This window comes from Lithobates pipiens, unplaced genomic scaffold, assembly GCF_037356315.1.
Source record: "Lithobates pipiens isolate NorthernLeopardFrog02 unplaced genomic scaffold, aLitPip1_a1.2 Scaffold_162, whole genome shotgun sequence".
Taxonomy (NCBI): Eukaryota; Metazoa; Chordata; class Amphibia; order Anura; family Ranidae; genus Lithobates; species Lithobates pipiens.
In genome coordinates, this window is record NW_027507750.1 from 1,338,492 (window position 1) to 1,364,655 (window position 26,164).

At 49.7% G+C, this 26,164-nt stretch overlaps 1 protein-coding gene across 1 annotated transcript in view; it reads left to right on the top strand.

Annotated features, from left to right (window-relative positions):
- Positions 1–25,298, top strand: part of DUSP26 (dual specificity phosphatase 26) — a 36,027-nt gene extending 10,729 nt beyond the window's left edge. The window contains exons 2-4 of the mRNA XM_077484819.1: positions 8,687–8,861; positions 22,216–22,427; positions 24,392–25,298. Of these exons, the coding sequence (XP_077340945.1) occupies positions 8,695–8,861; positions 22,216–22,427; positions 24,392–24,585 (573 nt within the window). The 5' untranslated portion in view covers positions 8,687–8,694 and the 3' untranslated portion in view covers positions 24,586–25,298. The remainder of the gene's footprint in view (positions 1–8,686; positions 8,862–22,215; positions 22,428–24,391) is intronic.
- The last annotated feature ends 866 nt before the right edge of the window (positions 25,299–26,164 follow it).

The following is a 26,164-nucleotide window of genomic DNA, read 5'->3' on the forward strand; positions in this document are numbered from 1 at the left end:
AAAAAACATCTAAGTCCCTTTTTCCCAATGGATATCCAGCTGTCACGGGACCCAGCTCTCTCCCAGCCTGTCTGCAGGGAAACATAAGCAGGAGTAGCTTCTAGTCCTCTGCTGCTGGTCACGTGTTCATCCTTTGGAATACAGAGTAAAAATAAATAAATAATATCAATAAACAGTTTTAAATTGTCTTACAAAAATATATTTATTATTTTTTGGCAATATCATTGTGTGGACGGATTTCTCTGTCACGCCCCTCCAGCCTGTGTCTTAGAATAAGAGGGAGGTGAAGCCTCCATCAATCTACATGTAACATCCCGCCTCCATTGTGTTTAGCTGGTTAGTTGGCATGGAGGAGGAGGGAGGGAGTGGCCTGTCATTGTGTATACGCCCACATGTGTGACTCTATAGTCATATGGGCTGCTCAGATGTGATGGGAAGGAAATGCTCAGAATAGAAACACACTGAAAACTGAGCATGTGAGGAGCTGCCACCACAGCTCTGCAAAATCCCTAGCTGCATTGGGGACATGGACAGAAGGGGGAGATAGCGAGCAATGGGATCAGCCAGAATTTTCAGAAAAAAGGAATCTCATAGTGATGAGTGAGGATGAACAGCATGGACTACAACATTTATTCTTTTTTTTTATGGTGTGGGTTTAGTGACACTTTAAGTGTCTTCCTGGTTTCTGGCCTAGGCCAAAATGATGTCATACATCCCTGAGATAAGGGCAGTTGGGTTACCAGGAAGTAACTGCTACATGAATAATCTGCCCTTACGCAAGATGGCCGCAGCTAGAAATGCTAGGGGGTAGGGGGATTTCTTAGCAAAATAAATCAAGGAGACATGGGTGGATGGTGACATGGATAGATGAATGGAGACATGGATGGATGGATGGATGGATGGCGACATGGATAGATGAATGGAGAGATGGATGGATGGATGGATGGATGGATGGAGACATGGATAGATGAATGGAGAGATGGATGGATGGATGGCGACATGGATGGATGGATGGAGAGATGGATGGATGGATGGAGACATGGATAGATGGATGGAGACATGGATGGATGGATGGCGACATGGATGGATGGATGGTGACATGGATAGATGAATGGAGACATGGATGGATGGATGGAGACATGGATAGATGAATGGAGACATGGATGGATGGAGAGATGGATGAATAGGTGGAGACTGTGACAGACTCACCTGTGATAGAAGGCTTTTGGAGGGGACTGAATGCTAACCTCTTACCTACAGACTATGGGCCCTGGCATTCTGGTTTACTCCAAAACTGGTACTGCCTAGTTCTTGGTTGTAACATGTGGCTATAATATCTATTATCTATATTTAGACTGAAGAAAGTGGTATATGACGGAAGCACTCAAGCAGAGCGTGGGACATTCCGTTACATTGGTGGCAAGCAGTGGGACATTCCCTGCAGTCTGAGACATTCAAACCTCCACCTGGATCCAAGGTCCGGATAGCAGGAGAGGAGAGGAGAGGAGGAGGAGAGGAGAGGAGGAGGAGGAGGAGGAGGAGGAGGAGAGGTACAGATACCAGCCGCCATGGAAGAGGGATTCGGAAGGAGGTTGCGAGAGATGCAGATACAGCACAGAGGACCGGTATCAGAGCGGGTTCTGCTGGGATGGTTTGATTCTATCCGCTGGGAACTCTGGAAAGAAGCTCTAGCCCGTGAGCAGCAACACCAGGGAAAACTTCTCTCCCCCTTCCAGGAAAGGTCCTGGTCGCAGTACGAAGTGCGAATGGTGGTTTTACAGGTGGCAACCACATAAGGAATTGAAAGCTCCGTTAACCAGGCTGGTCCAAGCGGAGAAGTGGTTGGACGAGAGCTGGAGAGCCCTCCGCTGGTATGTACCCCAAGTGTGCCCGTGGACAACGGACGACACCCCAACAGCAGCCTTTGGCTACGGCGTTCTGGGGCTGTTATTGGAGAGGCTGTCTGCAGACCCTGACTTTGGGAGCAATTTGGAGTGGCGTTTGGAGGAAATCTCGGAATACAGAGAACGGATGCTGAATGTCTCAGAAGTTCCCTGGGCACTGGAAGATTTGGAGTTTTTAGCCAATCAGGAATGGGAGCTGGAGATCACCTACAGACAGCTTCTAGATTCTGCTCAGCAGGTCTGGGCTCCCTTTGCCTGGGACTAGCCAGAAGTACCAGCCGGCTGTCCTGAAATCCTGGCTGAAGAGTCGGCAACGTGGCAAAGTAACAATGCGTTTTGCTCATCTCCACCTGCAGCTTTGGATGCAGAGCTCTTATAATAGATGTAGCAAGTTTTGACTGACCTTGAGGATCCTGTTCCTGCACAGGATGAGCTTGGATGGAGGAATGCATCTGTCCAGCAGTCGGGTAAAGGTATGGGAGATGGAGGAGCTGGTTCATCTTCCCATTTGTAGTCCCAGAGCTCAGGAGAAGACGTATGCCTGGGGGGCCCTTGGAGTGATTCAAGTCTGCTATAATGTAAGTAGGTCTAGAGTGCCTCCTAAGGGTCTTTCACCCATTGTTATGTGTGCTAATTAACTCAGCTATTGTCTGAAGGTGTTCTGTGTTTATACTTATGAAAATGTGAATTGTTCCTTCTGAGCTTGGAGCCGGCAAGTCTGACCTGCAATGAGACATCCAGGTGGGTAATTAAAGACCCTCTGTGATGGGATTAGCCACCTCGTAATACTAAACCACTGTGTGATGTTTTGGGTAAATATTTGGGTCACTGTGTATGTGGTGAGTGACCTCCTCCTCAAGTGTATAAAAACCTGTATTCTTGTTCAAATAGACAGTACCAGCTTTGCAGCCAAATGAGTCCCACCTAGTTCTTAATTGTAATTTGTGGTTATAATATCTAATATCTATATTCAGACTGGAGGAGGTGGTATATGACGGAAAAACTCAAGCAGAGCATGACAGGGTTCTGTTACAGAGACATGGATAGATGAATGGAGACTTGCATGGATGGAGACATGAATGGATGGATGGATGGGGGCATGGATTGATTAAGAGATGGATGAATGGAAACATGGATGGAGACATGGATGAATGAATAGAGACATGGATGAATGGATGGAGAGATGGATTGATGTAGACATGGGTGGATGGAGACATGGGTGGATGAATGGATGGATGGATGTATGGGGACATGGAAGGATGAAGACATGGATGGATGGAGACATGGATGGATGGATGGATGGATGGATGGAAACATGGATGGATGGGGACATGGAAGGATGGAGACATGGATGGATGGATTGAGACATGGATGGATGGTCACATGGATGGATGGATTGATGGATGGAGACATGGATGGATGGATTGATGGATGGAGACATGGATGGATGGATTGATGGATGGAGACATGGATGGATGGTCACATGGATGGATGGATTGATGGATGGAGACATGGATGGATGGATTGATGGATGGAGACATGGATGGATGGATTGATGGATGGAGACATGGATGGATGGTCACATGGATGGATGGATTGATGGATGGAGACATGGATGGATGGATTGATGGATGGAGACATGAATGGATGGATTGATGGATGGAGACATGGATGGATGGTCACATGGATGGATGGATTGATGGATGGAGACATGGATGGATGGATTGATGGATGGAGACATGGATGGATGGAGACACGGATGGATGGATTGATGGATGGAGACATGGATGCATGGATTGATGTATGGAGACATGGACGGATGAATGGATGGAGAGATTGATGGATGGGGACATGAATGGATGAATTGATGAAAATATGGATGGATGGCTGAAGACATGGATGGATGGATGGAGACATGGATGGATGGAGAAATGGATGGAGACATGGATGGATGGATAAATGGATGGGTGGAGAGATGTATGAAGACATGGATGGAGAGATGGATGAATGGAGTCATGGATGGATGGATGGGGGCACGGATGGATGGAGACATGAATGGATGGATGAATAGATGGAGAGATGGATGAATAGATGGATGGATGGATGAATAGATGGAGAGATGGATGATGGATGAATTGGTGGAGACACAGATGGGGACATGGATGGATGGATGGGGACATGGATGGATGGATGGAGACATGGATGGATGTATGGATGGGGACATGGATGGATGGAGAGATGGATGGATGGAGACATGGATTTATGGATTGATGGAGACACAGATGGTGACATGGATGGATGGATTGGGACATGGATGGATGGGGATATGGATGGATGAATGGATGGATGGAGACATGGATGGATGGATAAATGAATGGAGTCATGGATGGATGGATGGGGGAGTTCAGTTTGAATAATGAAAAGGAATAAAGGTGTTTCAGTTTGTGGAGTTCGGATCTGATGTGGCTGATGTTTCCGTTTTAAATGTGTATTTTGTTCCTATTTTTCCCCAGTAGATGGAGCTAAAGCCTTCTTTTTTTCATATAAAAAAAATGCTATAAAAAGCCGCGCTAAGGTATATACTAGGTTGCTGCCGCCCTATAAATCCTCAGCCCCCAACAGAAGGCTGGGGATGTGTAAATTTTATATAAAGAAGTACTAGGGCCCCCCTAGGCACTACCCCAAAAAGTTATTATATGAACTAAGTCAATATTTTGGGGGAGTCTCCAGATTCCTCTCTACCACTCGAGGCCGGAGACCCTCCTAAGCAATGGGAAGAGCTGAGTGTCTTCTCTATCGGGAGATCACGCTGCGGATATTTTATCGAATGATATTGTCCAACGAGGCTATGAAAATGGTATATAGAGTATTTCCTGTGCTGAGTGCGTGTGAACTACACACCCCGTCCTCTGCATGGAGCCCATTGTGTAAAGCAACGCAGAGTGTTGGATGGAGAATAAAAATAATCAACAATCCTGGATAACGATATCAAACCAAGAACTCCATATAAGTCACACTATAAATATAAATGTAAAATCCTCCATAATCTCTCCATTTATAGTGTGACTTATATGGAGTTCTTGGTTTGATATCGTTATCCAGGATTGTTGATTATTTTTATTCTCCATCCAACACTCTGCGTTGCTTTACACAATGGGCTCCATGCAGAGGACGGGGTGTGTAGTTCACACGCACTCAGCACAGGAAATACTCTATATACCATTTTCATAGCCTCATTGGACAATATCATTCGATAAAATATCCGCAGCGTGATCTCCCGATAGAGAAGACACTCGGCTCTTCCCATTGCTTAGGAGGGTCTCCGGCCTCGAGTGGTAGAGAGGAATCTGGAGACTCCCCCAAAATATTGACTTAGTTCATATAATAACTTTTTGGGGTAGTGCCTAGGGGGGCCCTAGTACTTCTTTTTTTTCATGTTTGTTTTTCTGTTTCCTTTGCTCTTTCATTGTAAGATGCCCATTGTTCACAGAGCTCAGTAGCTTAAGCTGAACACTCTTTACACAGTCTGGTGAATGAAGTGGGGGGAGGGGGCTCTTTCCAGTGTTTCGGGGAGAGTTGCAGGGTGCAAGAAGACAACTTCCGCTCCGCTGTCTCCTCAGATAATCCATGGGGCTGACATTGACCAATCACACGTCTTACAGGTGTATTTGTAAAATATATAGAAAGCATTCATTCAAAAATGAAGAAACTTAGTTACATAGAGTTATATATTGTTACATATAGTTACATAGTTACATATAGTTACATATAGTTACATATAGTTACATATAGTTACATAGTTAGTGAGGTTAAATAAAGACACCAGTCCATCCAGAGTGAGTGTCTACAATTGCCCCCATCCCCCGTACATTGCACCCTCATCGGTCCCGGCCCTCGAGGAGCCACATAACAATTAAAATCGAACCGACTAATAAACGTTTTATACTTTTAACAAAGCGATTTATAGAAAAATGGGGCTGCCATTATTATCATCTTCTAAAAATGCTCGCTGCCTGGCAGTCATAATGGGCTTACCTACCTTACTGAGTTACCGAGGAGCATCGGGATTGTAAATCGGGACTCCGGACCTCTCGGATTATCCGGACGCTTTCAGGTCAGTGAGGATTTATACGTAGTGTGCCAGCGTAGCAGCCGGGCATTTGGCATTTTCGATGGGAAGTAAGCTGGCACTGAGATCACGCCTGTGGCAACTTCCTAACCAGAGTAAGCTCATTGTTCCTGAAGAGCTTACAGGGCTGTGAAACTTATCATAGCATGCAGTACCACCAGTCACCACTAGAGGGGGATTCACCCAAATCCTGCTGGCTGAACACACAGGAAGATACAAATCTTGCCTACAATCTGGTGCACTCTAGGGGTTGTAGGTAGGTGATTCCCACGCTCCTCTGAGATGCCCCAAGCTATCTTATGAGCTGAAATCCTTGTTTACTTCCACCTTTCCACTGTCCACACACACCCACCCACCCACCCACTGGTCACATGACTTGGGGTAGGCGTCTCAGAGTAGCTGACTTGGGGTAGGTGGCTCAGGGTAGCTGATTCGGGGTAGGTGGCTCAGGGTAGCTGATTCGGGGTAGCTGGCTCAGGGTAGCTGACTTGGGGTAAGTGGCTCAGGGTAGCTGACTTGGGGTAGGTGACTCAAAGTAGCTGACTTGGGGTAAGTGGCTCAGGGTAGCTGACTTGGGGTAGGTGACTCAAAGTAGCTGACTTGGGGTAGGTGGCTCAGGGTAGCTGACTTGGGGAAGGTGACTCAAAGTAGCTGACTTGGGGTAGGTGGCTCAGAGTAGCTGACTTGGGGTAGGTGGCTCAGGGTAGCTGACTTGGGGTAGGTGGCTCAGGGTAGTTGACTTAAGGTAGGTGGCTAGTGGTAGTTGACTCAGATTAGGTGGCTCAGGATAGTTGACTCAGGGTAGGTGGCTCGGGGTAGTTGACTCAGGGTAGGTGGCTTGGGGTAGTCGACTCAGGGTAGGTGCTTTGGGGTAGTTGACTCAGGTTAGGTGACTCAGGATAGGTGCTTCAGGGTAGTTGACTCGTGGTAGGTGGCTCGGTGTAGTTGACTCAGGGTAGGTGACTCGTGGTAGGTGGCTCAGTGTAGTTGACTCAGGGTAGGTGGCCGGGGGTATCTTTCCAGTAGTTCTGGATTGGCAGCTTAGTACACAGAAGACACTTCATTTTCATGTACAGAAAATGACGGGAAATATCCGAGATTCACTAGAAGATAAAAATAGAGAAAACAGAAACAAAGCGCTCTGATTGGGCAGTTTTTATCCTGCTGGTGGGGAGAACGCCGGAAATTTCCGTAACCACCGAGCGTCCAACACTCCGAATAAATTCCAAATGTTAATATTCATCCCATCTAATGTATGGAGGCCGTGATGAGGGCCGGACTCTCCCCCGACCAATCACTTGTGGAGGTGGCCTGTCTGGGGGTTTGGTAGGTCGGCCGGTCGGGGCGGATGGCGGAGTCGGTATTCGGATCTCCAACGTCAGAGAGTCGCCCCGATCTCAGCGAGTCCAAACACAACTGTAGTGATGGAGTCACAACGACAACAAGGTGGTCCATGAGATGGGTTAGCTGGTCTGTAGGGTGGTCTGTAAGGCGGGACGTACCATTGTGCACCCCCCATGTAGCTCAGAGGTGGTCCTATCAGAAGGAAGAGCTCTCTGATCTGAGAGGTGAAACGCGCCGGGGTTGACAACTTATGAGCTAAAGGGGGCCTTAAATGTGGCCCCTGACATCACCCGGCCTTGAGGAGCAATCGGTGTGCTGGGTCCCGGGGCACTTGTTGAGGCGGGGGGGGGGGGGGTAGCAGCTTCCCATAAGACTCTGGTGATAGCCGGCAGGCTCTGGACACTTCCAGCCGGGAAAACGAGGTTCTTATCCAAATCATCTTGTAGGATCTGCGGAGGAACCACCTCAAGATATGTTCTCCACCGAGACCACCGAGGACCCCAGGCCTCAACCGCGTGGTCAGGCGTGTCCTTCCGTGTACATCGCACTCCGGGCAGACTTCTCACCCATCCATCGGAGACAAACACCCCGAGCGTACTTTCTCCAACCCTCATCTTACTCGGGAACTGCCCCATCTTACTCGGGAACTGCCCCAGTGTTCTCTCCAACCCCCCATCTTACTCAGGAACTGCCCCATCTCCAACCCCCCATCTTACTCGGGAACTGCCCCATCGTTCTCTCCAACCCCCCATATTACTCAGGAACTGCCCCATCGTTCTCTCCAACCCCCCATATTACTCAGGAACTGCCCCATCGTTCTCTCCAACCCACAACACGTGGCGGCACTTCCTTATCCTCCCGCCAACGGAGTCCATTCCTATTATCATGAAGATTCCGTTCCATCAATAATAGCCGGAAACATTCGGCCTGTCCGGATATAAAAATAATATTGCCCCCCCCAATTATAACAGAATATGATGTTCTTATTACCCCCCAATATAACATTATATAATGTTCTTATTACCCCCCCCCCCCCCAGTATAACAGAATATAATGTTCTTGTTACCCCCCCCCCCCAGTATAACAGAATATAATGTTCTTATTACCCCCCCCCCCAGTATAACAGAATATAATGTTCTTATTGCCCCCCCCCCCCCCAGTATAACAGAATATAATTTTCTTATTGCCCCCCAGTATAACAGAATATAATGTTCTTATTGCCCCCCCCCCAGTATTACAGAATATGATGTTCTTATTGCCCCCCCAGTATAACAGAATATAATGTTCCTCCATCACTTCTCACCCCCAGGAACTGTCATGGCGTCCTCCCGGTACCCCCACCTTGGATCCCTGAGTCGGCCGCCATTGAGGAGGTCCAAGCCCCCAATCCTGGGGGTGTATGACCTGGAGAAGATTCTCTACACCGGGAAGACCATCCGGAACCACGCCGATGAGGTTTGGCCAAAACTCTACTTAGGAGACCAGTAAGTCGTTCCACCCTTTCACTGCCACTGATGCCAGTACTAAGCACAACAACCCCCGACCATGAGATCCTCTCTGAAGGCAGACGCCCTGGAGAATAAAATGGCGGAAGTTCCAATTCTTTATGTCACACAATATATGAGCCGAACGCTTTATGAAACCCGACATTTCAGTAAAAAATACACTGAAGGAAATTTTAGGTCACACAAACTCAATATATTACCCTTTGTTATGGTAAAATAGGAAAGATGAGGTCACACCGAGTACACAGATACCCCACACTCCACACTGAGTACACAGATACCCCACACCGAGTACACAGATACCCCACACTGAGTACACAGATACCCCACACTCCACACCGAGTACACAGATACCCCACACTAAGTACACAGATACTCCACACCGAGTACACAGATACCCCACACTCCACACCGAGTACACAGATACCCCACACGCCACACCGAGTACACAGATACACCACACCGAGTACACAGATACACCACACCGAGTACACAGATACCCCACACTCCACACCGAGTACACAGATACCCCACACGCCACACCGAGTACACAGATACCCCACACTCCACACCGAGTACACAGATACCCCACGCTCCACACCGAGTACACAGATACCCCACACTCCACACCGAGTACACAGATACCCCACGCTCCACACAGAGTACACAGATACCCCACACTCCACACCGAGTACACAGATACCCCACACGCCACACCGAGTACACAGATACCCCACACTCCACACCGAGTACACAGATACCCCACACTCCACACCGAGTACACAGATACCCCACACTCCACACCGAGTACACAGATACCCCACACGCCACGCCGAGTACACAGATACCCCACACTCCACACAGAGTACACAGATACCCCACACTCCACACCGAGTACACAGATTCCCGACACTCCACACCGAGTACACAGATACCCCACACTCCACACCGAGTAGACAGATACCCCACACTCCACACCGAGTACACAGATACCCGACACTCCACACCGAGTACACAGATACTCCACACTCCACACCGAGTACACAGATTCCCGACACTCCACACCGAGTACACAGATACCCCACACTCCACACCGAGTACACAGATACCCCACACTCCACACCGAGTACACAGATACCCCACACTCCACACCGAGTACACAGATACCCCACACTCCACACCGAGTACACAGATACCCCACACTCCACACCGAGTACACAGATACCCCACACGCCACACCGAGTACACAGATACGCCACACTCCACACAGAGTACACAGATACCCGACACTCCACACCGAGTACACAGATTCCCGACACTCCACACCGAGTACACAGATTCCCGACACTCCACACCGAGTACACAGATTCCCGACACTCCACACCGAGTACACAGATACCCCACACTCCACACCGAGTACACAGATACCCCACACTCCACACCGAGTACACAGATACCCCACACTCCACACCGAGTACACAGATACCCCACACTCCACACCGAGTACACAGATTCCCGACACTCCACACCGAGTACACAGATTCCCGACACTCCACACCGAGTACACAGATACCCCACACTCCACACCAAGTACACAGATACCCCACACTCCACACCGAGTACACAGATACACCACACCGAGTACACAGATACCCCACACTCCACACCGAGTACACAGATACCCCACACGCCACACCGAGTACACAGATACCCCACACTCCACACCGAGTACACAGATACCCCACGCTCCACACCGAGTACACAGATACCCCACACTCCACACCGAGTACACAGATACCCCACGCTCCACACAGAGTACACAGATACCCCACACTCCACACCGAGTACACAGATACCCCACACGCCACACCGAGTACACAGATACCCCACACTCCACACCGAGTACACAGATACCCCACACTCCACACCGAGTACACAGATACCCCACACTCCACACCGAGTACACAGATACCCCACACGCCACGCCGAGTACACAGATACCCCACACTCCACACAGAGTACACAGATACCCCACACTCCACACCGAGTACACAGATTCCCGACACTCCACACCGAGTACACAGATACCCCACACTCCACACCGAGTAGACAGATACCCCACACTCCACACCGAGTACACAGATACCCGACACTCCACACCGAGTACACAGATACTCCACACTCCACACCGAGTACACAGATTCCCGACACTCCACACCGAGTACACAGATACCCCACACTCCACACCGAGTACACAGATACCCCACACTCCACACCGAGTACACAGATACCCCACACTCCACACCGAGTACACAGATACCCCACACTCCACACCGAGTACACAGATACCCCACACTCCACACCGAGTACACAGATACCCCACACGCCACACCGAGTACACAGATACGCCACACTCCACACAGAGTACACAGATACCCGACACTCCACACCGAGTACACAGATTCCCGACACTCCACACCGAGTACACAGATTCCCGACACTCCACACCGAGTACACAGATTCCCGACACTCCACACCGAGTACACAGATACCCCACACTCCACACCGAGTACACAGATACCCCACACTCCACACCGAGTACACAGATACCCCACACTCCACACCGAGTACACAGATACCCCACACTCCACACCGAGTACACAGATTCCCGACACTCCACACCGAGTACACAGATTCCCGACACTCCACACCGAGTACACAGATACCCCACACTCCACACCAAGTACACAGATACCCCACACTCCACACCGAGTACACAGATACCCCACACTCCACACCCAGTACACAGATACCCGACACTCCACTCCCAGTACACAGATACTCCACACTCCACACCGAGTACACAGATACCCCACACTCCACACCGAGTACACAGATACCCCACACTCCACACCGAGTACACAGATACCCCACACTCCACACTGAGTACACAGATACTCCACACTCCACACCGAGTACACAGATACCCCACACTCCACACCGAGTACACAGATTCCCCACACTCCACACCGAGTACACAGATACCCCACACTCCACACCGAGTACACAGATTCCCGACACTCCACACCGAGTACACAGATTCCCGACACTCCACACCGAGTACACAGATACCCCACACTCCACACCAAGTACACAGATACCCCACACTCCACACCGAGTACACAGATACCCCACACTCCACACCGAGTACACAGATACCCCACACTCCACACCGAGTACACAGATTCCCGACACTCCACACCGAGTACACAGATACCCCACACTCCACACCGAGTAGACAGATACCCCACACTCCACACCCAGTACACAGATACCCGACACTCCACACCGAGTACACAGATACCCCACACTCCACGCCGAGTAGACAGATACCCCACACTCCACACCCAGTACACAGATACCCGACACTCCACACCCAGTACACAGATACTCCACACTCCACACCGAGTACACAGATACCCCACACTCCACACCGAGTACACAGATACCCCACACTCCACACCCAGTACACAGATACCCGACACTCCACACCCAGTACACAGATACTCCACACTCCACACCGAGTACACAGATACCCCACACTCCACACCGAGTACACAGATTCCCCACACTCCACACCGAGTACACAGATACCCCACACTCCACACCCAGTACACAGATACCCGACACTCCACACCCAGTACACAGATACCCCACACTCCACACCGAGTACACAGATACCCCACACTCCACACCGAGTACACAGATACCCCACATGCCACACCGAGTACACAGATACCCCACACTCCACACCCAGTACACAGATACCCGACACTCCACACCCAGTACACAGATACCCCACACTCCACACCGAGTACACAGATACCCCACATGCCACACCGAGTACACAGATACCCCACACTCCACACCCAGTACACAGATACCCGACACTCCACACCCAGTACACAGATACCCCACACTCCACACCGAGTACACAGATACCCCACATGCCACACCGAGTACACAGATACCCCACACTCCACACCCAGTACACAGATACCCGACACTCCACACCCAGTACACAGATACCCCACACTCCACACCCAGTACACAGATACCCGACACTCCACACCCAGTACACAGATACCCCACACTCCACACCGAGTACACAGATACCCCACACTCCACACCGAGTACACAGATACCCCACACTCCACACCGAGTACACAGATACCCCACATGCCACACCGAGTACACAGATACCCCACACAGAGTACACAGATACCCCACACTCCACACCTTATAATTGCATGTGCCTGCGAAACAGCGACAGACTTCAGTACCTGATATTTTCCATAGATGGCGCTTTAAAAGTCCCTACAGATCATCCGTGTAGGAATGATTCTTCTCACTCCAGCGTGTGCAGTGATATGTAACGTGTGCGGTGATATGTAACGTATGCGGTGATATGTAACGTGTGCGGTGATATGTAACGTGTGCGGTGATATGTAACGTGTGCGGTGATATGTAACGTGTGCAGTGATATGTAACGTGTGCGGTGATATGTAACGTGTGCGGTGATATGTAACGTGTGCGGTGATATGTAACGTGTAGCGCATTCAATGTTTTGGGATGTTTCAATGTGAAGCCAAAGGGTCAGCATGACGGCCAGGCAACTCCTCTCCTCCACACACAGTTAGTAAACACCCCATGATGTTAACCCCTTCCCAGCCAGTGTCATTAGTACAGTGACAGTGCATATTTTTAGTACTGACTGCTGTATTGGTCCCCAAAAAGTGTTACTTCATGTCAGATCTGTCTGCCGCAATGTCACAGTCCTGCTAAAAATCACTGATCGCTGCCATTACTGGTAAAAAATAATAATTCCATAGCTTGTAGACGGGATAACTTTCACACAAACCAATCAATATCCAATTATTGGGATTTGTAGCAGAATACATATTGGAATAAATTGATGAAGAAATTTGATTTTTTATTGGATATTTTATAGCAGAAAGTAAAAAAAAATTTTTTTTTGTTTTTTTTTTTTTCAAAATTGTCCATATTGTTTTTGTTTATAGTGTAAAAAAACAAAAAAAAACAAAGAGCTGATGGAATATCACCAAAAGATGTGGGGGAAAAAAAAGGACAATATCACACGACCACACAATTGTCAGCTAAAACCACGCAGTGTCACGTCAAGAAAATGGCCTGGTCATGAAAGGGGGGGTAAATTTTTCGGAGGGCAAGTGGTTAATGATGATTTCTATCGCTCTGCAAATTACATCCCCCGGGGATCTCAGCGTTCTCCAAGAATTCTTCATAGAAAGAAGGATGCAGTTCAGTGAAATTCCACTAGATGGCGGCACACACCCAGAAATCACATGTATTCATTTATTTATTATGCAGCTCATATATATATATATATTGTAGAGTCACATCAGTTCCCCCCCTCCCCCCCGGTATATCTTCATATGGAAATAAAGATGTCGGAATATACCAGAAGAAATATATAAAGCGTCTTCTATATATTCCAACATGAGGCTTATATTCTGAATAGAGAGGAAAGAATGAAATAAAAGGACCCCCTCTAGGGGGCGCCATACACTTCCATATAAAATCTACACAAGAAAATGAAGAGCGACCTTCCTTTTAGGTCACACTGGGATCTCGTTAGATTTTAGTCTGATAATATCCAATATCGGGTTCAGTTACATTGTAATCCATTATTTCACCATTTCTCTGGAATGTCCAATCCGTATCCGTCCTCCGGGAGTCGGGAATCGAATAAAATGCGATTATTTCCCGGTATGAAGGGCTCAGCCGGCACCCCGGGCTCAGATTCACCCGCTGCGGAGGTAAGTACAACTTTTTTAAAGCGGTTAAGGCTCCATGCACACGAGACGCAGATGCAAACTCTGCTGGACACATGTTTTTAAAAGCCGAAACCGACGTTTAGAAACGCCCGTTTTGCCGCGATTTTTACCGCGTTTGTGTCTAGAAGCGTTTAGTTAAGCTAACATCATAGACCCTCCCCAAGCTCAAAAAACAGTATTTCAGCAATTTTGTGAGACCATAGTGAGTAGCAGCAGCTGTGAGAGTAGCAGTGTACTTGTATTTAGCGTGTCACTTGCCACGGCACCTGCCACAAGTTGTGGATTGTCCACTTGCCACATCACCTGCCAGGTCACTTGCCACGGCACCTGCCACGAGTTGTGGGATTGTCCACTTGCCACATCACCTGCCAGGTCACTTGCCACGGCACCTGCCACGAGTTGTGGGATTGTCCACTTGCCACATCACCTGCCAGGTCACTTGCCACGGCACCTGCCACAAGTTGTGGATTGTCCACTTGCCACATCACCTGCCAGGTCACTTGCCACGGCACCTGCCACGAGTTGTGGATTGTCCACTTGCCACATCACCTGCCAGGTCACTTGCCACGGCACCTGCCACGAGTTGTGGATTGTCCACTTGCCACATCACCTGCCAGGTCACTTGCCACGGCACCTGCCACAAGTTGTGGATTGTCCACTTGCCACGTCACCTGCCAGGTCACTTGCCACGGCACCTGCCACAAGTTGTGGATTGTCCACTTGCCACCTCACCTGCCAGGTCACTTGCCACGGCACCTGCCACAAGTTGTGGATTGTCCACTTGCAATTGTTTAAAATAATTTTTTATGGTTTTTCATCATTTGCAATCATTTTTGAGATTTTTAATGTAAAAAAAAATAGGTCACCTTTAAAAACACTTCTAAGCGTTTTGCCGCGTTTTGCGTCTGAACCCATTTTTTTGCTTCTGGAAAAACGAGGTTAAACGCAACTGCCTAAAAACTGCAAAAAACCGAGACAGTGTAGATGGTCACATAGGAGAACATTGAATGAGTTCAGGGGTTGAAAAAAGTGTCCAACTGCCTCTGAACTCTGAGCGTTTATCAGCGTCTCGTGTGCATGAAGATTAAAGGATAAGTTCCCCTTTCGACAAAAATAAATAATATGCTATTTTTTTTTCCTTTTTGCAGGTAAAAAAAAAAAGTGCAATTATTATTTGTTGTTGCAGGAGGCGGGAAAGCATTGCACCTGGGATCAGCAGACGGGGGCGCCACGCGGGTCTCCTGCCGACTGTCAGTGTATCTGCTTCCTCCTACCAGAGGTGTAACTAGAACCTTCAGGGGCCCCGGTGCAAGAAACCATGGAGGGCCCCTTCATTCCCTCTTCCCCCAGATCATGGGGCCTTTTATTATGGCCCCGCGGTGGCCCTCCCTCCTACTGTCTTGGGGCCCCTCCCACGGTGGCGGAACTCCAGGGCCCAGTCACAAGTGTGGCCTCTGTGACCCTGGTAGTTCCACCACTGTCACCAGTGTTTTTTTATTTTGTTGTTTTATTTTTTAATTTTTTTTTTACAGTTTTCTTTTTTATCATTTTTACATATATTCTTGGGACCCCCATTAGGGGGGGGGGGGGGGGGACTTTTGTGAAATATCAGGGGTCTAAACAGATCCTTGATGTCTCACTTTTGAGACAAATAAAAAGGACAGAGAACACAGATTCATCTCAGCTGAACAGAATTAATGAACAGGAATAGCTTTGTACAGAGGCTTCCTGTTCATTGATAAACTGAAGCATAGGAAACAGTTTACTATGCCTCAGCTATGAATGAATAAAAAAAAAAAAAAAAGAAGCACAGTTGGTGAACGGTATGGATCACTGACTGTATTTTAGGACAAGGAATGGGGCGGCTCCTTTCCCGCTCTCTATCCTCACAGATCCCCCCGCAGCAGCCCCCGGGGAGGTGGGAGGGGAAAACCCAGAAATGCTGTGGGGGAGGGGCGAGGGGGCTAAGGAAGCACACCGGGGCAGCAGAACGGGGATAGGGAGGCAGCGGCATGTAGAGGAAACAATGCCCTCCATTCCTCTCCTGCAGCGGCTACTTGGAGGGATTGGTTCCTCTACATGCCGCTGCCCTCCTATTCAGGCGTACAAGGGGGGTCTGTATAGGAGGAGCCGGGTCACAATGGTGACCCCTGAACATACGCCCCCGCCTCGTATGAGAAAGCCGATACATGCTGACAGGAAGAATCAATGAGAACTTCATTGAGATCTACAAGCCAACAGCCGCTAAGACTCCTGGGACTTGTAGTTTTCCATTCACAGAACAGAATTTTTTTTTTGAATTGTGACCATTTGCAGGAGGAGAAGATCCCCCGATGGCTGTCAAAGGGGGGGGGAGGGTATATCGGGGGCCGGTCCTTTCATAACATGTTACACCCTGAATATGGGTACGATGAACTTATCCTTTCATTTACATGGATTGCCTCGAGTGACAATGGATAAGGAAGCGGATTCGCACATTTCACAGCCTGTCACCCAGAAACAACAACAACTTCCATGTTTAAAGCATGAAATTCAGAAGTGGAACCTGCAGGGGGGTGTGTCCTGGTTCTGGAGGGGGGTGTGTCCTGGCTCTGGAGGGGGGTGTGTCCTGGTTCTGGAGGGGGGTGTGTCCTGGCTCTGGAGGGGGGTGTGTCCTGGTTCTGGAGGGGGGTGTGTCCTGGCTCTGGGGGGGGGGTGTCCTGGCTCTGGAGGGGGGTGTGTCCTGGTTCTGCAGGGGTTGAACGCGGCGGCTGACTTTTGGTGGAGGCTTCAATAGGCCGAGTACGAAGGGTGACGCATTCAGTCATCAGCCATGAGAGCTTTGTGGTTCCACCACTGCAGGGGGGATGGAGCTTCCTCACAAACCTTCTGTAACATTCCCCATAACTCCCCCTGTGGCCCCCCCCACCCCAAAGCACCTTGTCCCCATGTTCATGATTCCCGACAACCCTGGCCGTTGGTTGTCGTGGGTCTGCGGGCGGGGGGGGCTTATCAGAATCCTGGAGCCCCCTTTAATAAGGGGCCCCCAGATTCCAGCCCCCCCACCCTATGTGAATGAGTATGGGGTACGATGTACCCCTACCCATTCACCTGGGGGAAAAAAAGTGTTAATAAAAAAACACAACACAGGATTTTAAAATACTTTATTAGACAGCTCCGGGGGTCTTCTTCTGTCTTCGGAGGTCTTCTCGCCAGACTTCTCTGCTATCTTCTGCTATTTTACCCTTACCACTAGCTCTTTTACTAGCGGAGGAGCCCAGCTTTCTCCTTTGTCGCCGCCGTCCGGGGGTCTTCTTCCGACTTCGGGGGTCTTGTCCCGCTCTTCGGGTTCTTCTTGCCGGGCCTCCGCTATCTTCTTACAGCTCTTTTACTAGCGTCGGCCCGGTGTTGTCGCCTTCTTCTTCTCCTTCTTCCTTTCCGATGTTGACACAACGCTCTCTCCGGCCCGTAATCGCAGGGACGCATTGAGCGGTGACTTATATAGGGATAAGGGGCGGGGTCACCGGGTGATGTCACATGGTGACCCCGCTCCTTATGATGTCACAGTCCCAACGGATGCTGGTACATCGTACCCCATACTCATTCACGTAGGGTGGGGGGCCTGTCAGGAAAGGCTGGCTGGGGACAGTGGTCCGTCGCCTGTCTGTGCACGCCTGCGGGTGCCTGGGCGTGTCCGTGCGGGTGCGCGCCGGCGCGCGCGCCCGGTTACTGGCGTCAGGCGGGCTATTTAAACCCAGTTCTCCCTTCAGATTTTGCTTCTTGATCTACAGCGTTCCTGAGACTATTTCCTGAATCTGATCTGTTGGTGTATTGACCCGGCCTGACCTGTGACCTTCCCTGCCTTCTGCCTGCCTCTGACCTCCGGCTTGTCTACGACTCTGCACCTGTCTCATCCTCTGGTCCATCCGTGCTCATCCATTACCGACTCGGCCTGTTCCACATTCCTGCCTCTGCCCGCTGCATCTGTTCCTGTACTGACCATCTGGTTTGACCCGGCTTGCCCGACTCTTCTGTGTGCCTGCCCCTGAGCGATCCACCTGTTCCTGTTGGTCTCCTGCTGTTTACTGGTTCCTGTCCGCTGCCACTGAGGCCTGCTTGTGCAGCTACAGTTCCTGAAGTCAGCCTGATCCCTCCTCAGGCTGTTGATCCTGCCAGGCACTCGTGCTACCTTTGACTCCCGTGCCTCCTGCCACCACCACCAGGGGCTGTGAGTCGGGGGGGCAAGAGAGGTCTCCTTCTGCATTCCGGGCTCACCACTAGGTACGTGACAGGGCCCCTTATTAAAGGCGGCTCCCGGATCCTGATAAGCCCCCTGCCCGCAGACCCCAACAACCAACGGCCAGGGTTGTTGGGAAGAGGCCCTTGTCCTCATTAGCATGGGGACAATGTGCTTTGTGGTGGGGGTGGGGGGCCGCAAGGATTTTCTTTCGAGGTGGTTTAATTCTTGGTGAAGGCTACAAGATCATCCATGAATGCTACATATACGGGAGGATATGAAGAAAGTTTGTTTTGTCTACTCAGCAAAAAATGTATATCCCGTGTCCCCGGCTCTAGCCAAAATCTTGGATGCCTTTACAATCAGCGATAAAGGTTGGTCTGGAATACAACTCCTTTAGAGAATGGATCTCTGCCTTATCCTCTTTCTTAGGCTGCAGATGGGTGGAAGAGCCATTCACCAGATGCTTCATGCAGGCAGTAATCCATATACAAACCCAAAGGAAACCCTTCTTCCCTTCATGGGACTTAGGATTGGTTCTGAAAGCACTGGTGCCGACACCCTTTGCTCCAATAGCTTCAATTTCCATTGAGGTTCCTCGTGGTAAAACTAGTTCCTCTGACAGCAGATGCTTCAGACAGAAGGATGTTGGAGTCACTGCAGGAAGACTTCAGCTCGTCACACATGGTAATACATGGTCATACATGGTCACACATGGTCACACATGGTCACACGTGGTCACACGTGGTCACACATGGTCACACGTGGTCACACATGGTCATACATGGTCATACGTGGTCATACATGGTTACACATGGTCCATACATGGTCACACATGGTCAAGCTGTATCAATGTACTGGAAAAGGTAAAAATGGTGAGGAAAGTGGACAATCTTTTCATTTTGCCATCAGGTCCTCAAGAATCATCTTCTATTGGACTACAGGGGGGGAGGGGGGGTATTTGATTGGTGTGAAGGAAGTCGGCCTTTCTGGTGCAGAACGGGTGTTTTGGGGAGGTTGTGCCAGGATTTCGGTGGAAGATATATGTGAGGCGGCTACCTTAAGTTCTTGTGCGGCCTTCATTTGACTTTACAAGGTGGGCGTGCGGTCAGCAAGGTCTGCAAAGTTTGGGACAAGAGAGAGAAATTCTTTGTGTCTTTAACGGCTTTCCTTTGGTTGTCTCTTACCGAAAATGTTATTTTCCTGGCCTATCCTCACATTGGCACCGGACTCCCTCCGAGTGGCCTGTGGCAGGCCGGGTTATCAAACATTTCAGTGGGGGAGGGGCTGTCTTTTATTGAGCTAGGAAGAGGTGGTCCTGTGGGTTCCAGAGGGGGACTTAACCCATTGTGTGCTGACGTGAGGATAGGCTAGGAAAGGAAAATGACGGTAAGTATCTGATAACCATTTTCCGTAATATTGTATGTTTTCTATGTATTCCAACATGGCGATTACATTCTGAATAGAGAAAGATTGAAGGAAAATAAATACTTGGGGCGAAGTAACCAATATCATCCAATCACGTTTCAGTACACGGAGTCTATCTGTTGTTGGAATACTGATGGCTTGAATTGCTGCATTTGGCACATCGCTATTTCCTTATGGAATATTCTGATATTGGAAGTTGGAATTGATATTTGATATTTGACTGCAAAGTGACCAGTTCCCGGCATTCTCCCGTCCCCAACGGGACTTTTCTAAATCCAAAATATTTCCCATCAACATCCATTGCAATGAAAATGTAACAAGATTTATCCCCAGAGAGCAAATGAGAGGCTCCATCCTGAGAAAAGACAGGAAATCCAGTCATATGATAATTATCTTCCGGTATCAATCACTTCCGCCATTACATCCCATCATCACAGCCTACAATCGCCTCCCATTAGAACTATAACCTCCCACCATCATCTCCCACCATCATGCCCCACCGCCTCCTCCCACCATCTCATCCCACCATCATCTCCCACCATCATGCCCCACCGCCTTCTCCCACCATCTCATCCCACCATTACCTACCACCATCATGCCCCACCGCCTCCTCCCATCACCACCTCCCACCATCTCATCCTACCATCTCCTCCCACCATCATGCCCCACCGCCTCTTCCCACCATCACCTCCCAATCTCATGCCCCACCGTCTCCTCCCACCATCTCATGCCCCCATTTCCTCCCACCATCATGCCACACCATCTCCTCCCATCATCACCTCCCACCATCTCACCCCACCTTCACCTCCCACCATTACCTACCACCATCCTGCCCACCACCTCCTCCCATCGCCGCCCCCACTATCTCATTCCACCATCACCTCCCACCATCATGCCCCATTGTTTCTTCCGACCATCTCCTCCTATCACCGCCTCCCACCATCTCATCCTACCATCTCCTCCCAACATCATGCCCCACCGCCTCTTCCCACCATCACCTCCCAAGCTCATGCCCCACCGCCTCCTCCCACCATCACCTCCCAATCTCATGCCCCACCGCCTCTTCCCTCCATCACCTCCCAATCTCATGCCCCACCGCCTCCTCCACCATCACCTCCCAATCTCATGCCCCACCGCCTCTTCCCTCCATCACCTCCCAATCTCATGCCCCACCGCCTCTTCCCACCATCACCTCCCAATCTCATGCCCCACCGCCTCCTCCCACCATCACCTCCCAATCTCATGCCCCACCGCCTCCTCCCACCATCACCTCCCAATCTCATGCCCCACCGCCTCCTCCCACCATCACCTCCCAATCTCATGCCCCACCGCCTCCTCCCACCATCACCTCCCAATCTCATGCCCCACCGCCTCCTCCCACCATCACCTCCCAATCTCATGCCCCTCCGCCTCCTCCCACCATCACCTCCCAATCTCATGCCCCACCGCCTCCTCCCACCATCACCTCCCAATCTCATGCCCCACCGCCTCCTCCCACCATCACCTCCCAATCTCATGCCCCACCACCTCCTCGCAATCTCATGCCCCACCGCCTCCTCCCACCATCTCATCCCACCATTACCTACCACCATCTCATTCCACCATCACCTCCCTCCATCATGCCCCACAATCTCATCCTACGTCACCTCCCACCAGTATGAACGGCTCCATTGCCAGCAATGGGGTGCGACTTGTCATGCCATTTGGAACTGTCAAGTGAATGGGGGTTTAAGCTCATCTTTTGGCAGTCTGATTCCTTTCTATGATATGATAATATAACACTAATTACCGCTTCTCTTTCTTCTGAATCTAGGGAGATCGCGGCCAATAAAGGGGAACTCCTACAGCTGCGGATCACTCACATCCTGAATGCGGCTCATAGTCGCTGGAGAGGAGGAGAGGAATACTACCGCGGGATGAACATTCTGTACATGGGGATTGATGCTCAGGACAGCCCGCTCTTCGACATGAGCGTCCACTTCCAGGCCGCCGCTGATTTCATCCATCGCGCCCTCAAGGAGAGAGGTGAGACGAGTCCTAGAGAAGTCTTCCTATATGTCTGGGTTCCCTGGCCCCATCCATGGGGGGGAGGGGGAGTTTATTAAGACTGGAGCCCACAGAATCTGGTGCAGCTGTGCATGGCAGCCAATCAGCTTCTAACTTCAGCTTGTTCAGTTAAGCTTGACAATAAAACCTGGAAGCTGATTGGATGAGCTGTGCCAGATTCTGTGTGCTCCAGTTTCAGTAAATTCCCCCCCCCCCCCATTATGACTCTAGACTTTCTTCTGTACATCTGTGAGGTTTTTGTTACCTCTGTGGTAAATTGCAACCAACTTCAGCTCAAAAAAGCAATGCTTTTGCCAATCTATATAACAGTCAGAGCTTCAGAGCCCCTCCCCTGCTCACCAGGCCCCTCCACCTCATCATCGACCCCTCCCCTTCTCACAAGCCCTTCCCCCTTATCACAGGCCCCTGCTCTCACCCCAAACAATCCCAGGAAAGAGTCCACAACAGCACGAGACAACACACAAAATTATATTATATTATAATTATATATATATATATATATATTATATTATATTAATTATATTAATTTTTATATAAATTATATATTATAATTATATATATATTATATACACAGACACACACATAAACACATATATATATATATATTTATATTATACACACACACACACACACACCACATTCCAGTGCGGCTGTACAGCGAGCCCTACTAGCACAGATCAGACTGGGGTTCTCGGTCACCTTGTGCCCCTAATAGACACAGGGTGACTTACACACAGGAGGGTCCGGGGGGGCTGGACACGGATTTTCCAGAGCTCTGCAAGTTAAGCCGAGTTTCACAAATCCCCCACCCAAAGTGACTCCTGTCACAGTTAAAGAACAAGAAAAATGTAGGAGCTCTCCACCACATCCAATGTCTGCTTCTCCAAAGTGACCTATAGGTGAAGGTGGAGGAGGAGGAAAGGAATATAGAGATGAGGGGAGTTATATGGAGGGAGGGAGAATGGGAGAGAGAGAAAGGTGGAAAAAAGAGCAATGTGGAGGAGGAGAGTGATAGTGGTATGGGTAGGGAACATTAAGGGAGGAGATCGATGAGGAGAGAAGTGTGCACTGGTGGGCAGTCTTGTTGGAACAGGAAGGGGCCATCCCCAAACTGTTCCCACAAAGTTGGGAGAATGAAATTGTCCAAAATGTCTTGGTGACATCTTAAGTGTTCCCTTCATTGGAACTAAGGAACCAAGCCAAACCTCTGAAAAACAACCCCCACACCATAATCCCCCCTCCCCCCACTCCATAATCCCCCCCTCTGACACCATAATCCCCCCCTCCCCCCACTCCATAATCCCCCCTCTGACACCATAATCCCCCCCTCCCCCCACTCCATAATCCCCCCTCTGACACCATAATCCCCCCTCCCCCCACTCCATAATCCCCCCTCTGACACCATAATCCCCCCCTCCCCCCACTCCATAATCCCCCCTTTGACACCATAATCCCCCCCCTTCCCCACTCCATAATCCCCCCTCTGACACCATAATCCCCCCTCCACCAAATGATTTGGACCAGTGCACAAAGCAAGGTCCATAAAAGACATGGATGAGTGAGTTTGGGGTGAAGGAACTTAACTGGCCTGCACACAGTCCTGACCTCAACCAGATAGAACACCTTTGGGAGGAATTAGGGCGGAGACTGTGAGCCAGGCCTTCTCGTCCAACATCAGTGCCTGACCTCACAAATGCTCTTCTGGAAGAATGATCAAACATTCCCATAGACACCCTCCTAAACCTTGTGGACGGCCTTCCCAGAAGAGGTGAAGCTGTTATAGCTGCAAAGGGCCAACTCAATATTGAACCCTCTAGAGGAAGTATAAAGGCAGGCGTCCCAATACTTTTGGTAATATAGTGCGTGTGAAGTCTGATTTTGGTCAGCGTTAGACTTTAATTGTCTATTCTGATTGTCTGTAGGGAAGATCCTGGTGCATTGTGCGGTAGGAGTGAGCAGGTCGGCCACATTGGTTCTCGCCTATCTTATGATCTACCAGCGAATGACTTTGGTTGAAGCCATTAACACCGTGAAGGACAAGCGAGGAATCGTCCCTAACCGCGGATTTCTGCGCCAGTTATTGGACCTGGAGAGCAAACTGAGACCAAACCACTAACTTTATACAGGAAGCTGGGCCGCCGCCATACACCGGGAGACTTTCCAGCAAATGTTCCTCCCGAATGTCGTGAAAACATTTGATTGTGGAATGAAGGAACTTTCTGGAAGGAAAAAATCACAAATCACTGATAGAAAGGAGTTTGAGAAATTGTCCCCTCCCCCTCCTATGAATCGTCTTGTCAACGTCATCAACAACGAGCGCCAATTTCACATCCGTTATTATAAAAAGCTCTTAAAGCGGAAAGTTTGAAGGAAAGTCTAGCGGTGTATGGAGAGCGTGATCCAGCCCGGGCTCAGCCCGGACGTGCCGTGTGCATTTCTTGCAGCTCCCAAATCCATGAAGATGATTTATACTGAAAACTGAAACTATAATAAGAGCAATATAGAGAGTAGAGAGGACTGACATATTTCCTCTTTGGGGGAAATGCTTCTCCCGGCTCATTCAGCTCTGGGCAGAAGGATCCTCCACGATCTCATTTACAAACGGAGGTCCCTCGGCATTGTTGGGATTGTACGTTCCTGGATAGAATCCAGGTTATAGGAGGGCGTGTCCAGAGGGCGGGGATTAATGACGTCTCTTTTGATTGGTCTGGAGTTGTCAGCAGGCTGTCCCCCAAGGATCTGTCCTGGAACCAACTCTGTAACTTGTCCATAAATGATACAGAGGATGGAATAAAGAAGTCTCAGTGTTTTCTGAGGATACAAAGCTAAGGAGGACAATCACTTCACCGCAGGGTATAGAAACTCTACAAGAAGACCTCAATATAATAATGGGGGGGGGGGGAGGGGGGGATATTTGGCAAATGAGGTTCGATGTAGAGAAATGTAAAGTGATGCACTTGGGGGCTAAAAATATAAATACAAGTCACTCGCTAGGAGGAGAACCTCTGGGGGGGGTTCCAGGATGAAGAAAGATCTGAGGGTCCTAGTAGATGACAATGACATCTGATGCCAAGCTGCAGCAAGCAAGGCCAGCAGAATATTAGTGTGCATTATAAATGGGATTTACTCCAGAGATAAAACTATAAAATTCTAACACCGGCCGGGTAGCGTGCTCGGATAAGGGTCTGATATGGACCTAGAGGGGGACTCCCACGCCATTTTTTCGGCGTAGGGCTTCCTCTTTAACTCCATACCAGGTGATGGGCCAGCGACGCCTCCTTTGCTAGTCCCGGCTACCTGGAGCCGTGCTCAAAATGAGCGGACTTTTCTCCGGGTGGGAAAAGTCCGTTCATTTCAAAAGTGCAGCGGACTGGCACACACACAGCCGTATTGTCCGCCGAAATGCGAGTTCGGCGGACATATTTAGGTGCAAAACTACTTTCTTACTCCTCCGGTACCATCTCCAGCTCACTCACGGTGGTCTCCGGTATTAAGATGGACGGCACCTTCGTGGCGACAGCTTCCTTTCTACCTCCGACCACAACTGGTTCCCCATTGGCTGAACCTTCTCAACTCAGTTGGACTCCAATACGGCAGTCCCAACTCTACGCTGCTTCTCCAGCTCCTGGATAGGCCTCAGGGAACCTAGCAGCCAGGTGTCCCCAGGATAAGCCTCAGGTTTCCGGCCTAGCAAC